At 35.7% G+C, this 12645-nt stretch overlaps 1 protein-coding gene across 2 annotated transcripts in view; it reads left to right on the top strand.

The window, feature by feature from the left end:
* The first annotated feature begins 2982 nt into the window (after positions 1 to 2982).
* LOC123533894 (cytochrome c oxidase subunit 6A1, mitochondrial-like) overlaps positions 2983 to 12645 on the top strand; it is a 45472-nt gene continuing 35809 nt past the window's right edge. Inside the window, exon 1 of one of the 2 annotated variants that reach the window (XM_045315856.2) lies at positions 2983 to 3149. In XM_045315856.2, the coding sequence (XP_045171791.1) occupies positions 3059 to 3149 (91 nt within the window). In that variant the 5' untranslated portion in view covers positions 2983 to 3058. The remainder of the gene's footprint in view (positions 3150 to 12645) is intronic. The other variant, XM_045315855.2, reaches the window with a different exon arrangement.

The raw sequence follows: 12645 nt of genomic DNA, 5'->3' as shown, positions 1-12645 counted from the left end.
GTTTCTAGTACCTTTATTTTCAAATATAGTAGCAAGCCGCCCAGGTTTGAGAATGTCTGGCAAATCGCCCACAATAAATATTGTACTTTTATGACTGTTTCTAAAAAGTGAAGTAAACTTTCTCCCCCATGTATATCTTTTCAATTACTCTAGAAACAGTTGGTATATTCTTGTCTTTTACTAGCTGCTTAATTTGCATATATTCTTACGCAATTGTTTCATGAAGGTATAAGGGTCATACTCTGGGTCATCTTTTATAGCTGCTAATGTTTCGAAATGATTTTGAAAACCTAATACAATATCTTTTCCAGAATGATTTTTCCCACATACATTTAAGTCGGTGATAATCCTGCTACCGTTTTTTTTTCTTTCTTTTTTTTTTCTCTTTTTTTTCTGATCAGTTTGTGAAATAACTTGGGGTTATATGTTTTACTTTTCAGATTTTATTGTTGATCCACTTTTTGACGTAAAGCTATTTCAGTTCTTATTTTGTATCTCGATTTCTTTTTACTGTCCTTTTCTGTATAGGTTTGAGATCACCAATTGTTTTCCCATAGACTTACATTATAACATTAATTATGTCGTGTACGGCCTTACATAAATCATAAATTTAATTACATGTTTTTTTCAAGAATTATTTTAGTTCTACCAAAATATTGGACGAAAAATATACGAACTGTGATACTGGCGGGAGAAATTCGTTTGATAAAACTTTTTTTCAATATACAGAAACTGTAGCAAATTTTGGCAAAATGTAGGGATAACGCATGTTTTTTTCGTGTTATAACGTCTGCAGAATCCCGAGGGATTGGTTGGTGCCCGAGCCCGTAGGGCGAGGGTACCAACGTATCCCGAGGGATTCTGCAGATGTTATAACACGAAATGAACATGCGCTAACGCTATTCTAGCATAAAACGCGGAAAAAATACTAATAAATGAATACATCCTACCTCAACGTCATTAAATTTCCATGAAATGCGCGGGAATGTCTGAGTTGTTTTTTACGTTGACGTCATTTTGTTTTAATTTATCCGTTTTGGGGCCGAATGACGTTTACGCTTTGCCACGGAACGCGCATATGTAAAAAGGTGTTATAACAGCACGTGAGCGCGAGAATCTCTCTGTTAACACACGTTTTCTCTCCTGTTAAAACACCCCCGAAAAGTGACAATAACAGCAGTTTTATGCTAGAATGTATAATAAAATATACTGTAAATGCAGTACAAAATCTCAATTTTGAAAACAATAATCACTTCTTGGATTTGTTTACATGACTGACCAATCAGAACGTATAGATGTTACCTTATTCCCATGTATACTCAATTGCCTCATTCCCAGTAAGTTTGTGGTCTCTTACTTTTATGATAAGAGGATGTTATGAATCGTTAGTTTGTCCATTCATTTTCAAATCTTTATTAGCCTTCCATACTTCTTATATAGCCGATGCAGTACTTTAAGTTTTTATTTTGCAGAAAAAGATCTTTTTTGCGCACTTTTTACGGCAGCTTCATTGAGAATTTGACAGTTCTTCAGTATTTAGTTCAATTTTATCACAGCAAGTATTTTATCGTGCAATACCAGTATTAACCATTGCTCTATATAAATCCTTGTCTACCATATACCATTTAACTATGGAATAAATGTTCACATCAGACATCACGGACTTGCCATCACTTTTCTTTTCTATGAAGATTACAAAAGTTGTACTGATAGGATAGTGATCTGAAACATATAAAAGTCGATGTTAGTCAGTTCCACTACAGTCACTTCAATGATAAATGAAGGTTGTCTCGACACAGTCATACGTGAGATTAGATTCGTTCATCATATCTTTAATGAAATTGATCCTTTCAGTTTGCTTAAAGTTTTCATTTAGGAGTAGCAAAGTCAGTAATGCAGTAATGTATATGTACTGTTACAGAGTTACTTCCCTTGCTCTTTTATGACTGTGCTTTTTTACAGCTGTTTTGTTTTTTCATTTTATTTTGTTATTACTATATCATTTGTTTGTCGGGAAATAGCTTTAAGCTAGTGTTAATTGTTAAATTCATATCCGACGTTAAATAAAGTTTCTTGTGTCTTGTATCTCATTTATCGATGTCGTCCCCTCCCGTTACCCACCCCACAAAAATGTATCATGGGTTGTTTGATATTTCTGTACAATTTCATACATTTCATCGGGTCCTGATTTCATCAACAGTTTCATTAAATTTACTGGTACTGTCTTTATTACCTGTAGTAGGCACGTAGATACTACATATCAGGAATGGTTTAGAGTGTTTGTGGCAAATTTCAAGCGACTTCTGCAGGGTATTCTGACTCCACCGGATCCACGTTGGATCTGTGCAGGAAGCAAAGTTAAAGATATCTACTCCTTTCCCTACTGAACTTTTTATTGGTCTCATTTAAAAGATCATTTGGAAAATAAAATAATAATATAATATCTGTATTTTCAAAGAGTTCACTAAGGCGTAAAAAAATTGTTTGTTTCCGGTATCCCGACCTACCCTAAATTTTTGGCCCGACCCTAAATGTTTTTATGGCCTTGGAGAATATTGATTTCAACTTTTTAACAAAAAGATGCAAAACTGCACTTTTTATGCTTTAAACATAGCCAGTGATGCTAGAAATCAACTTACTGATGCTCTAAAGGCATAACCCCCTTATTTGTAATCATTTTTTGACAAAAAAATAATTTCCGAAAAGTCCCCCTTAAACAAAAAAAAAAATTCCAAAAAAAAAATCCGACCTACCTACCCTAATTTTTTTCAGCATGTTACCGGAAACAAAGAATTTTTTTTAGGCCTAATAGCTAGACTACTAGCTCTTATTTTTTGACATTAAATGACATAATTTAAAGTTGCTGGTGTTTTTTTTTTCTTTCTTATTATTGTAGAGTTAGTTGAGGGGACGGTCTTTTCACCCCAAGACAGTGAGTGGTGATCCTAAGAAATTAAATTTATGGACTGGTACAATACGGATTTTAGACTCAGAGACAAGGGAAGTAACTAGTGCAAGGGAAAACCGAAATTGCCGAATTGTCTCGTACAGCAAAAAAATGTTACTTCAGCGTGCATTGAGACCAATTCTTCGGAGAAACGCAGCTCTGCCATTACGAAGAAATATGTCCGCCACTGTAGAAGAAGAAGGTATGAGTCTCTAACTACTGAAATTCTTTAAAGAAATGTCATGTTTGTGTGACCTTCACTATGATTTAGTGGGTGGGGTACAAACATTGTACGTGCCAAGGGTACGGTATTGGTATTAAATGAGCCGTATATTCTTAAATATATTACAACATTAATTTTTTTTTTAGGAAAACAATGCCATTTTTTTTACCCAGTGGCATTGAGCCATCATGGTATTACTTTTTATCGTTCGATCATCTGTTTTGACTAGCAATATTGCCAATAACCACAGGAAAGATAACTCTTGCAAAGCAAAGAGCTATAAAAATAAATAGATCAGCAACTTGAAAGGCATATAGAGCAAATCTTGCCAACATCATGTTGGAACTGAACGAGATCTCGTTTCATCTGTGTATGAAACACGGCTACTAAACGCTAGCGCCACCACCAAATTGTGGTGATAAGGAAAAGAGCTATCAACATTTCCGTGGTGCAGCTATCGCCCGTTTCTACTTGTAAACACGTGAGTAAAATTTATATTTTATCTTATATTTTTATTGATAGAACCTTTTTTCGAAAATCGGAGAATGTAGTTCCGTGTAATAACACTTTTACTACAGGTTGGCTGTAATTTCATTAAAATAATATGCAAATTGTGGTGTCAGGAGCATTTCTCCCGAATCTGACAATGGCATATTTTCATATCGGCCAGTATTCGAACACCATTCCAATGAATTGACACACTGTAAGAACATACCTGCGCATGCAAATGGTGTAGAAATGAATTGCACTTATTCCCATACACAAAGAATTACGAAAAACACAGTAAAAAGTTAAAACACGACTATTTTAGAAAGTGGTGGCGCTATACAGTAGTGGTGGCGCTGTTGTATATGATTAGTGGCTTTTATATATCTAATTTTGATATATGAAAATGTTTGTCTGCAAGCCACGGAAAGTTTTACAATAATCGATTTTATCAACCTATCCCACACTATACCCAAATTACGTTACTCAACAAACTACATGTAGTAACCTCTACATGATCGCAAAATAATCTACATGTATATGGATTCAGATTGTACATCTAAGCTCTACTGATTAATCATATTTAATCTATTGGAATTGAAAATGTACTGTACTCACTTTTCTGAGAGAATTGTGAAAGTAAGGTCTTTTGTTTACAATGACATGCAAACGACGTATAAAAACAAAGGGAAGTAACTTTCAGAATCTTAATATAAAAAATAAATTCTACACTAACAGTCAGGGGTGTAACTGTTTCAAGTTATCGCAGTTTATAACCCATTTGAGTTATTGCTTATATTTTCATAACTTGTTTCAGTTATCATAAAATATTACAAAGCCCTCCTGGGCCAATTCCTCATTTTGAATGTGACTAATGTGATTATTTCCTGAATCCTTCAACTCTTATCTTTATATCTATGCAGTAAAATTTTTTACGCAAGGCTGATAAAGTTTTACGCAAAAGGTTTAAAGCTGTAAATCTCTTATCATCCCATTATGCTTATCAGGTCATGATCAGACTAAAAGAGAATTTGATTAACCACAGATTGCTAATTATTTCACTGTATAGGTCACTTTGTGAGAACAGCAAAAAGACTTTTTTTGAATAACTTGCCTGAGTTATCTTATATTTTATAACTAATACTGGTTATAAAATGCTTGGTATTATTTATAAAATGCTTGAAAAAATAACTGAAATAGGTTACATAACTTAAATCAGTTACACCCCTGACTGACTAACTTCAACTTATTTCCTGGACACAAATCTTTGTTTGAAATAAAGGTATTGCTTGTTGCTCTGTCTTCTGAAAAGGCATTGAGTACATACGTTTTTGGTTCTAAAGGTTTGCTTTTTATATATTTATACACGAGCATTTTTGTGTTTTACATGCCATGCCTTTTTGTTTCCATTACGTGTGTTAGAGATTCACCTGGAGGGGATTACTTTTATTTACACTGTCCCGTATCTTTGGAACATGGTGGGGGTAAGAGTGAGGTTGGGTGCGCACCATAAACCGGTTTAAGCTCCCCAGTGGTGTTTTTGCCACTGACCGTTCCAAGGCGGTGCCCCACTGTGTTCCTTTGTTTGTTTGTTTTGTCCTCATGTGTTGGCTTTGTGTGTGTGCGCGTGTATGGGTGTGTGTGTGTTTGTGGTGTGCACGTCTGCGTGCTGTAGGTTTCGTTTTGGGGAGGCTGCGATTTTGGTACGTGGCGTTCCCTGTTTGATATTTGTCTTTGTTTTTTTTTGCTACTATTTTTCTTGACCTGAATTTACTTCTGTTTGTATTTAAGTACAATATTTAAAGGTTAGAAATAATTCTACATTAACACTTTAAACAAAGGAAAATATTTACTTCTACTACAAGAGTCCCAAGGGTCTGAGTATTTTGTTCTTTTTTTTCTTGGATAGAGAATGTTTCATAAAGGTAAATAAACTATGATCGTGTTTTTCTTTCATTAATGACATAATTCCTTGCAAGAAAATTATCAATTAGAGAATATTAGTGTTTGTTCTGGTCCGGATGCGTCAGCAGTTCGTATTATTGAATGCCGTAACAGCGCCACCACTACTGTATAGCGCCACCACTAGAGTTATAGCGCCACCACTTTCAAAAATCCTGGTATATTTCTTCTAACTCTAATTCTATTATTCATGGTGTGTGCGTATATAATTATTTATCATTTCTACACCATTTGCATGCGCAGATATGTTCTTACAGTGTGTCTATTTATCGGAATGGTGTTCGAATACTGGCCGATATGAAAATGTGCCACTGTCAGATTCGGAAGAAAAGCTCCTGACACCACAATTTGCATATTATTTTAATGAAATTACAGCCAACCTGTAGTAAAAGTGTTATTACACGGAACTACATTCTCCGATTTTCGAAAAAAGGTTCTATCAATAAAAATATAAGATAAAATATAAATTTTACTCACGTGTTTACAAGTAGAAACGGGCGATAGCTGCACCACGGAAATGTTGATAGCTCTTTTCCTTATCACCACAATTTGGTGGTGGCGCTAGCGTTTAGTAGCCGTGTGAAACAGACAGCAGAAGGAGGGTGCGACACCTTATAAATATGGAAGTGTCAATGGGTACGGATCCGTACCTCTAGAATCTGATTCTAGGGGTACGGACCTCCGTTTTTCTAGAGATTAAGGGTCATTTACATTTCAAATTTTGTTTTAAATGGAAGAACAAATAACATTTCATCAGAATTCACCTTAAACTTGGATCTAAATGGTTTACAGATAACAACGCTCATCCGATTTGTTACATTTTCTTTCGGAACGTAAATAACCGAGGAACACCAAATAAATCACGAGGATTCGAACTGGCAGAAAAAATATAAAGATTAAACAAAATAATGTTAAATAAATTATGTTGGGAAAAATATTTTAAATTGATAATTAACCCTTAGTGTATGTTTTTCACACATTTGGTAGCCGTGACGAGATACATGGGACATTTTCACAAACAGTTTCTTTTCGCTTAATTGATTACTAAGCAATCAGTTCCGTGCCGATTGTCATTATACCTTGTTAAATAACAACATAAATTGGTGCATATTATCATGCCAAATTTATTTATTTATTTTTGCTGAATTTCAAATAGAATTCATTTAAGGAATAGATTCATTCATTAATCTAGCTTTTATCAACAGTTTATTTGACAACAATCTAATCGATAGGAACTGTGTGTATTCATTTGGAGTTCCTCGGTTATTTAGGTTTTGAAAGAAAAGTTAAACAATCGGGTGAACGCTGGTATCTGTAAACCAATTAGATCCAAGTTTTAAGTGAAGACTGGTAAAGACTTATTTGTTATTTCATTTTCAACAAAATTTAAGATGTAAATAACTATAAATCTCTAGAAAAGGGAGGTCCGTACCCCTAGAAAACCCCTAACAGGCTTGTCTAGAGGTACGGATCCATACCTCTAGAATCAGATTCTAGAGGTACGGATCCGTACCCCTAGACACTTCCTATAAATATACCAGTCACTTTATGTACCACTTTGACACTTAGTGTACCACCTTATATATATATATATATATATAGTAATTATATCTCATTGTGTAGCGCTGTCAGTATGTGATAATGAAAACAACTTTGATTTAATCAGCTTAAGTCCATAGAAATTAGAATGTTGTTAACATTTCTATGTGCATATAATTTTACCTTATTAATTCTGACAATTAACATTTGAATTTAGTAAAAAAACAGTTCAAGTAACATAAAATAAAACATTTTCATCAAATCAAAACAAAAATGATCATCCACTATATAATATATATGTGGTACATAAGGTGTCCGAAGCGGTACATAAAGTGCTGGTACATAAAGTGACACATTCGCAGAAGGATATCCTCGAGTGACCAGTTTCCACGCCCTTAAGGAATTATTTGTCACCTTACAATGCTAATACCTAATTTCAATTAATAAATGTCTTATTCAGATTTAACAAACCTTGAACTAAAGAAAGATGGTACAACCGAGCCAAATTTTCTTTTTATTTTTCATTGAGCTGTCATATCCAACCATGCATGAGAGCAGCCATATTTGTTGAGAGCAGGGTTTTTTCTAGCTAATTTGGGAACATAGCCTATACCCCCAAAATCGGGAATTTTGACGCATAAATGTTCCAAATTGGGAAATGTTTAGTCCCATAGGATATAGTAAAGATGTGTTTAAGCACTTTCTCATACACTTGTTTCACATTGTACAACCTCTTTAACATACTGCCATTACAAAATTGTCCATAATTTGGTCAATGTTTGTGCAATTTTGATGAAATTTTTTTCAGAATGTAGATTGGGAATTTTTGCACTCACTTAGGGAAAAATACATACTTTTTGCCATTGGGAAATATAGCCGAATAACGGCTATAAAAACGGCCAAAAAAACCCCCAGGAGAGTGACCTGAAACGACGCCTCTGATTGGCTGCCTAATTATATCTTTATAACACAGTGTTGGAACAAGGATACTTACTTTATCCACCAGTATCTGCAACCTGCCTCTGCAATTTGTAAACACATAAATAAATGGGTTTTCGAAATTTTATTTCTGTTTACCTCATAGCCAAAACATAATTATACAAACACGTAGATTAACTATGTTAACTTGATTTACTGTTCATTTACTCTTCTGTAGTACAGTGTTTACATAAAAATTCATCCCCCCTTCTAACAACTCTCACTGGGAACCTTAAATGCACCTAATGACCACACTTTGTGCACTGTACCACTTAACAAATATAAGTGAAGTACTCTGGCGGATCTCCTGTGGGGTAAACAAGTTACACACACAGCACAGATTGGTGTCAGATTCCTCATCTAGTGAGACATCACTGTCAGCAGATGTTGTTACTGGCCTTGCAGTACCAGATGGTCCAGGCTGAGGTTCAGATTTACTTTTCTGACTTTTGTTACTTGGGCTTCTTGGCTTTGGCTTTCTCGTGCTCCTTAATCTGTTCTATCATTGGTTCTTCTGTGATGGCCTTACCACTAACAACAGAACTAAGATACTGCCGTTTCTTAGTGGGAGGTTTCTTTGAAGTGATCTTAGCAGCCTTAGAACAAAAAAACTGTGAAGGGTCTTTTGATGTAGTATGCTGGCTGTCTGAGATCTCTGGAGTTGTTTCCTGCTGTAAGGCCTCAGACGGCTTGAAGTTGGATAGATCAACAGCATTGGGGTTGTAAGGGTAGATACCAGTTTTGCGGAATGAAGCCTGTAAATTACTAGCCAACAGAGCCTTTGAATAAGCAGAGCATCCAAGTGAACAGACATTGTATCGTGTAATGCTCTACCCACAGTGATCACGCATGAACTTGTGATACACAGCACTGTACACTCTTTCAAATGGTCCAAAACACCCAACATCAAGTGGCTGCAAAACACGACTTGTGTGTGCAGGGAGGATAAACAGTATCAAATTTTGTGTCTTGGCCCAGTCATTCAGGTTCAAATTAATGTGAGACTTGTATCCATCATAGAGTACAAGAACAGGGTCTTCAACAGAATGTTCAGGTAAGTATTTTAATTTTCATCAAATGATGTTCAGTGTACCTTCTAAATACTGTGCTGTTACTCCAGCCAGATTCTGTGACAGTCCCATCAGTCCCTGCACTTCCACCGTCCAACAGATCCGGCCTCATCCTTGCACCAGGAAATATGAAGAAAGGTGGCACACTATAGCCCAGGGCATTACCGCAGCCTGTCACAGTCACAATCATACTAGAAGCAGAGGTGACAGCTTGAGGTTTGAAATTAAGACCTGTAACCACTGCTGGTGGGGTGTGGGAAGTAGACAACCCCTTCTCATCGACATTGTAAATCCGTTCAGGTCGGTTCTTATAGCTGTACTTGTCCAAGATTGATCCAAGTTCTATATTATAATACTTTGTCACACAGTCTTCAGCGGTTGCCTTATTCCTCTGAATTTCCAGACCACGTGGTTTCAATACTTTTGAGTTCTGGCCAACGTGACATAAACCAACAGAACCACTTCAAGGAAAGCGGATGCTAACTGTCGCGTTTGCCCAGGCATATAGCATATTCACTTGCCATGTCCACAACTTCTGCTCTGCTATAGCCATATCCACACTCTGACATGAATTTCAGATGGTCCACAAAATGGCACTCTTCCTCTTGGGAAAACATTGGTGGTGGTCCAGAATGTGTAGCTTCAGGATCAACTCTGCCACTGAGCATGTGTCTGAGAGAGGCCTCAGGTATGCCAAACTCCCTAGCTGTGGTTTTGATAGGAGCACCTGTCTGCCTGACCTTCTCCAAGGCTGTTACCTTAGAGGTTGGAGAATAACATCTGTACTTCCTCTGTGGAACCTGAAATAAAAGAATGATAGTTAAACTAATTCATCCCCAACCATTAACCATGCAACTACCAGGCATAAACATCCAATTAAATTTCAGTTAACAGTATTTCACATACAACGCACTAAACAGATATAATGCGTACCATATACTCAATGGTGAAAAAAAAATACAAAAATAGACTAGCTGATCACATGACTGTCACATGACCAAATAAACAAAACAGTGAGCGTAGCAGACGGAAGTCATGGATTTTCCCACGCTCATTTTTGCAAAGAAAATAGCTTTAGAAGTTTTAAGAATTTTTTGCATTAGCTAAAACAGGTAAAAATCTAATGGATAATAATCAAATATGACAGGGCACTAGACAACTTTTGGGGACAGGTACCCATACCCTCAGGAAGGGGAATTTTTTTGACATTTTAAGACGAAAAGGTAGTTTAAGCCATGTATATGTAACTATTTTTCACACTTATTAATACTGTTTTCAGTTATTCCTAACTGATGTGACTATATTGCAACAGTAATCTTCCTTAGAGGCACTATATAATATTAAAAGAAAGAATCAAATCTATTTGTGTCAAACAACCTATCATCAGGGGAATTTTCTTCTGAGAAAGGGGAAAAAAAACAGATTATTTTAGGAGGGGAATGGTACCCATATTCGGCCCCAAAAATGGCCAAACGAGTGCCCTGTATGATAATTCTTACCTTTGCATCCCTCACTTTCCACATAATTTTCAGAAGCGATAGAAATACGTGTGTACTGTAGTAGTGTGTATATAGTAAGTGATGTTATCGATGTTGCTTGTGCGATTGGGAAGGAAAACAAAGATGGCGTGGAAATAGGTCATCGTCAAAACAGGACCCGCGACGATAATAATGTTTGTCGTGAAATACTTTCTATAAGATCATTTGTTTATAATGATAATAGTGTTTTTGGGCTGCTGCCACCGTTGTCAAAAAGTATACTAAGTTCGAGAAATCTTGTCAGTTCTTAAGACCATCCTAACAACCAAAAATAGTTCCAGGCTTTCCAAGGGAACAATTATCGACACAGCGTGCAGAATATGCAATGCTACAAGGTATGCCTTAATACAATTTTTAATATAACAGGGATCGAATTTAACTTTTTTTTCCCACTTTTGCTAGTGCCATTTTTTTCCACTAGCAAAATGATGGGTTCCGCTAGCAATTATTTAAAAGCTGTTTACGTGCTAAATTTATTAAGTTTGTTTTGTTGTTGTTTGGTTTCATATAAAAGTTCACGGTCCGGACAGGCTTGGGACTTTCTGGTTTTGAAAGTATGATATGAACCAAAGTACTCAATGATTCTTTGGACATTTGGCTGGACATTGAAGTCACTGCCCATACTGGTAGTGTTGTTAGAATTTTCGGTCTCCGCAGGCCTTTTTGCACCAAGAAACACGTTATTTTCCTCTCCATTTTCACAGAACTTTGCAAATTATAGACCAAAATGAAAACAAATATTGCTTTGACGTTTACTTATATATCCAATAATTACTTTTGTATAAAGCGACAAGCGTCTAGAAGCAGTCACATGATTATCAGTAAATTAACTGCCCCAAAGGAGTTTTTAAAGAGAAAAGGACAGTTTGAGCGAATTCCCCGATTTTCAAAAGTGATCGCGAAAATGTTCGAGTGCCATGATATTCTACTCGCATTTTTTTATTCTTACTCGAATTTGCGAGTTAGCGACTGCTAAATTCGATCCCTGTATAAATTTGGCAATCAACATAAGGCCTAAAGCAAATAAGGGTACATTTTAGTGAAGCAAAAAATAAAAGTTGGTATGAAAGAATAGGGGTGGGTATTGCCACGAAAATTGGTATTGCGATATATTGCAATATTGTATGTGGATATTGCAATATACTGCGATATATTGTACCAGTTATTTAATGAACAAAAACATGACGAATCATACTGTTTTTTTTTTCAAATTTATTCAATTAAAAATGAGTAAAATGACTAGTATCAACAACACGAGTGTTTGCTCGACCTTCTCAATAAATAAAAATACCAGTAAACAAAAAAATAAAAGTTTTGACTAGATTACCGGATATTCAAAAGCGAAAGTAGACTGCGTCAAAATATTATTTAGTTTATTGTGCGGCACTACATTCGGTTTACGGATACAATCATATAACACAGGTTGCTCAATTCACCGATTATAAACGAGGAAAGTGGTATAGCTGCTGTATGAACAATAAATTCTAGTTGATAGAAAAATTACTAATGAGTCGCTGACAAATACAAAACTATATTTATCTAAATTTTCTTATTGGTTTTATTATGTGGAATTGGGTCCGTAAAATACCTGTAAACCAGTCTGCTACCTGCACCGGAAATGAAAGGAGAAAAATGAAAACAAAGTTGAATCGTGCTGGCAAGAAAACAATTTTTTTTTTGTGAATCTTCTTGGTTTACGTTAACTAGTGTTACTTAATGTTATAAAATAACCGGTATTCGAAAATCATATCGCAATATCGTATCGTCGGAAAAAACATCGCAATAACCGGTCTACCGCGGTATATCGCCCACCCCTATGAAAGAACAATCTTTGCTCAAATATAGATTAACAGTTGACCTTTGTGATAAGGCAGTCTTAAACCATCTATGTTTCAAATTTCA

This window comes from Mercenaria mercenaria, chromosome 12, assembly GCF_021730395.1.
Source record: "Mercenaria mercenaria strain notata chromosome 12, MADL_Memer_1, whole genome shotgun sequence".
NCBI lineage: Eukaryota > Metazoa > Mollusca > Bivalvia > Venerida > Veneridae > Mercenaria > Mercenaria mercenaria.
Note: the sequence above shows the minus strand (reverse complement) of the source record. Positions and strands in the feature narration are given on the sequence as shown.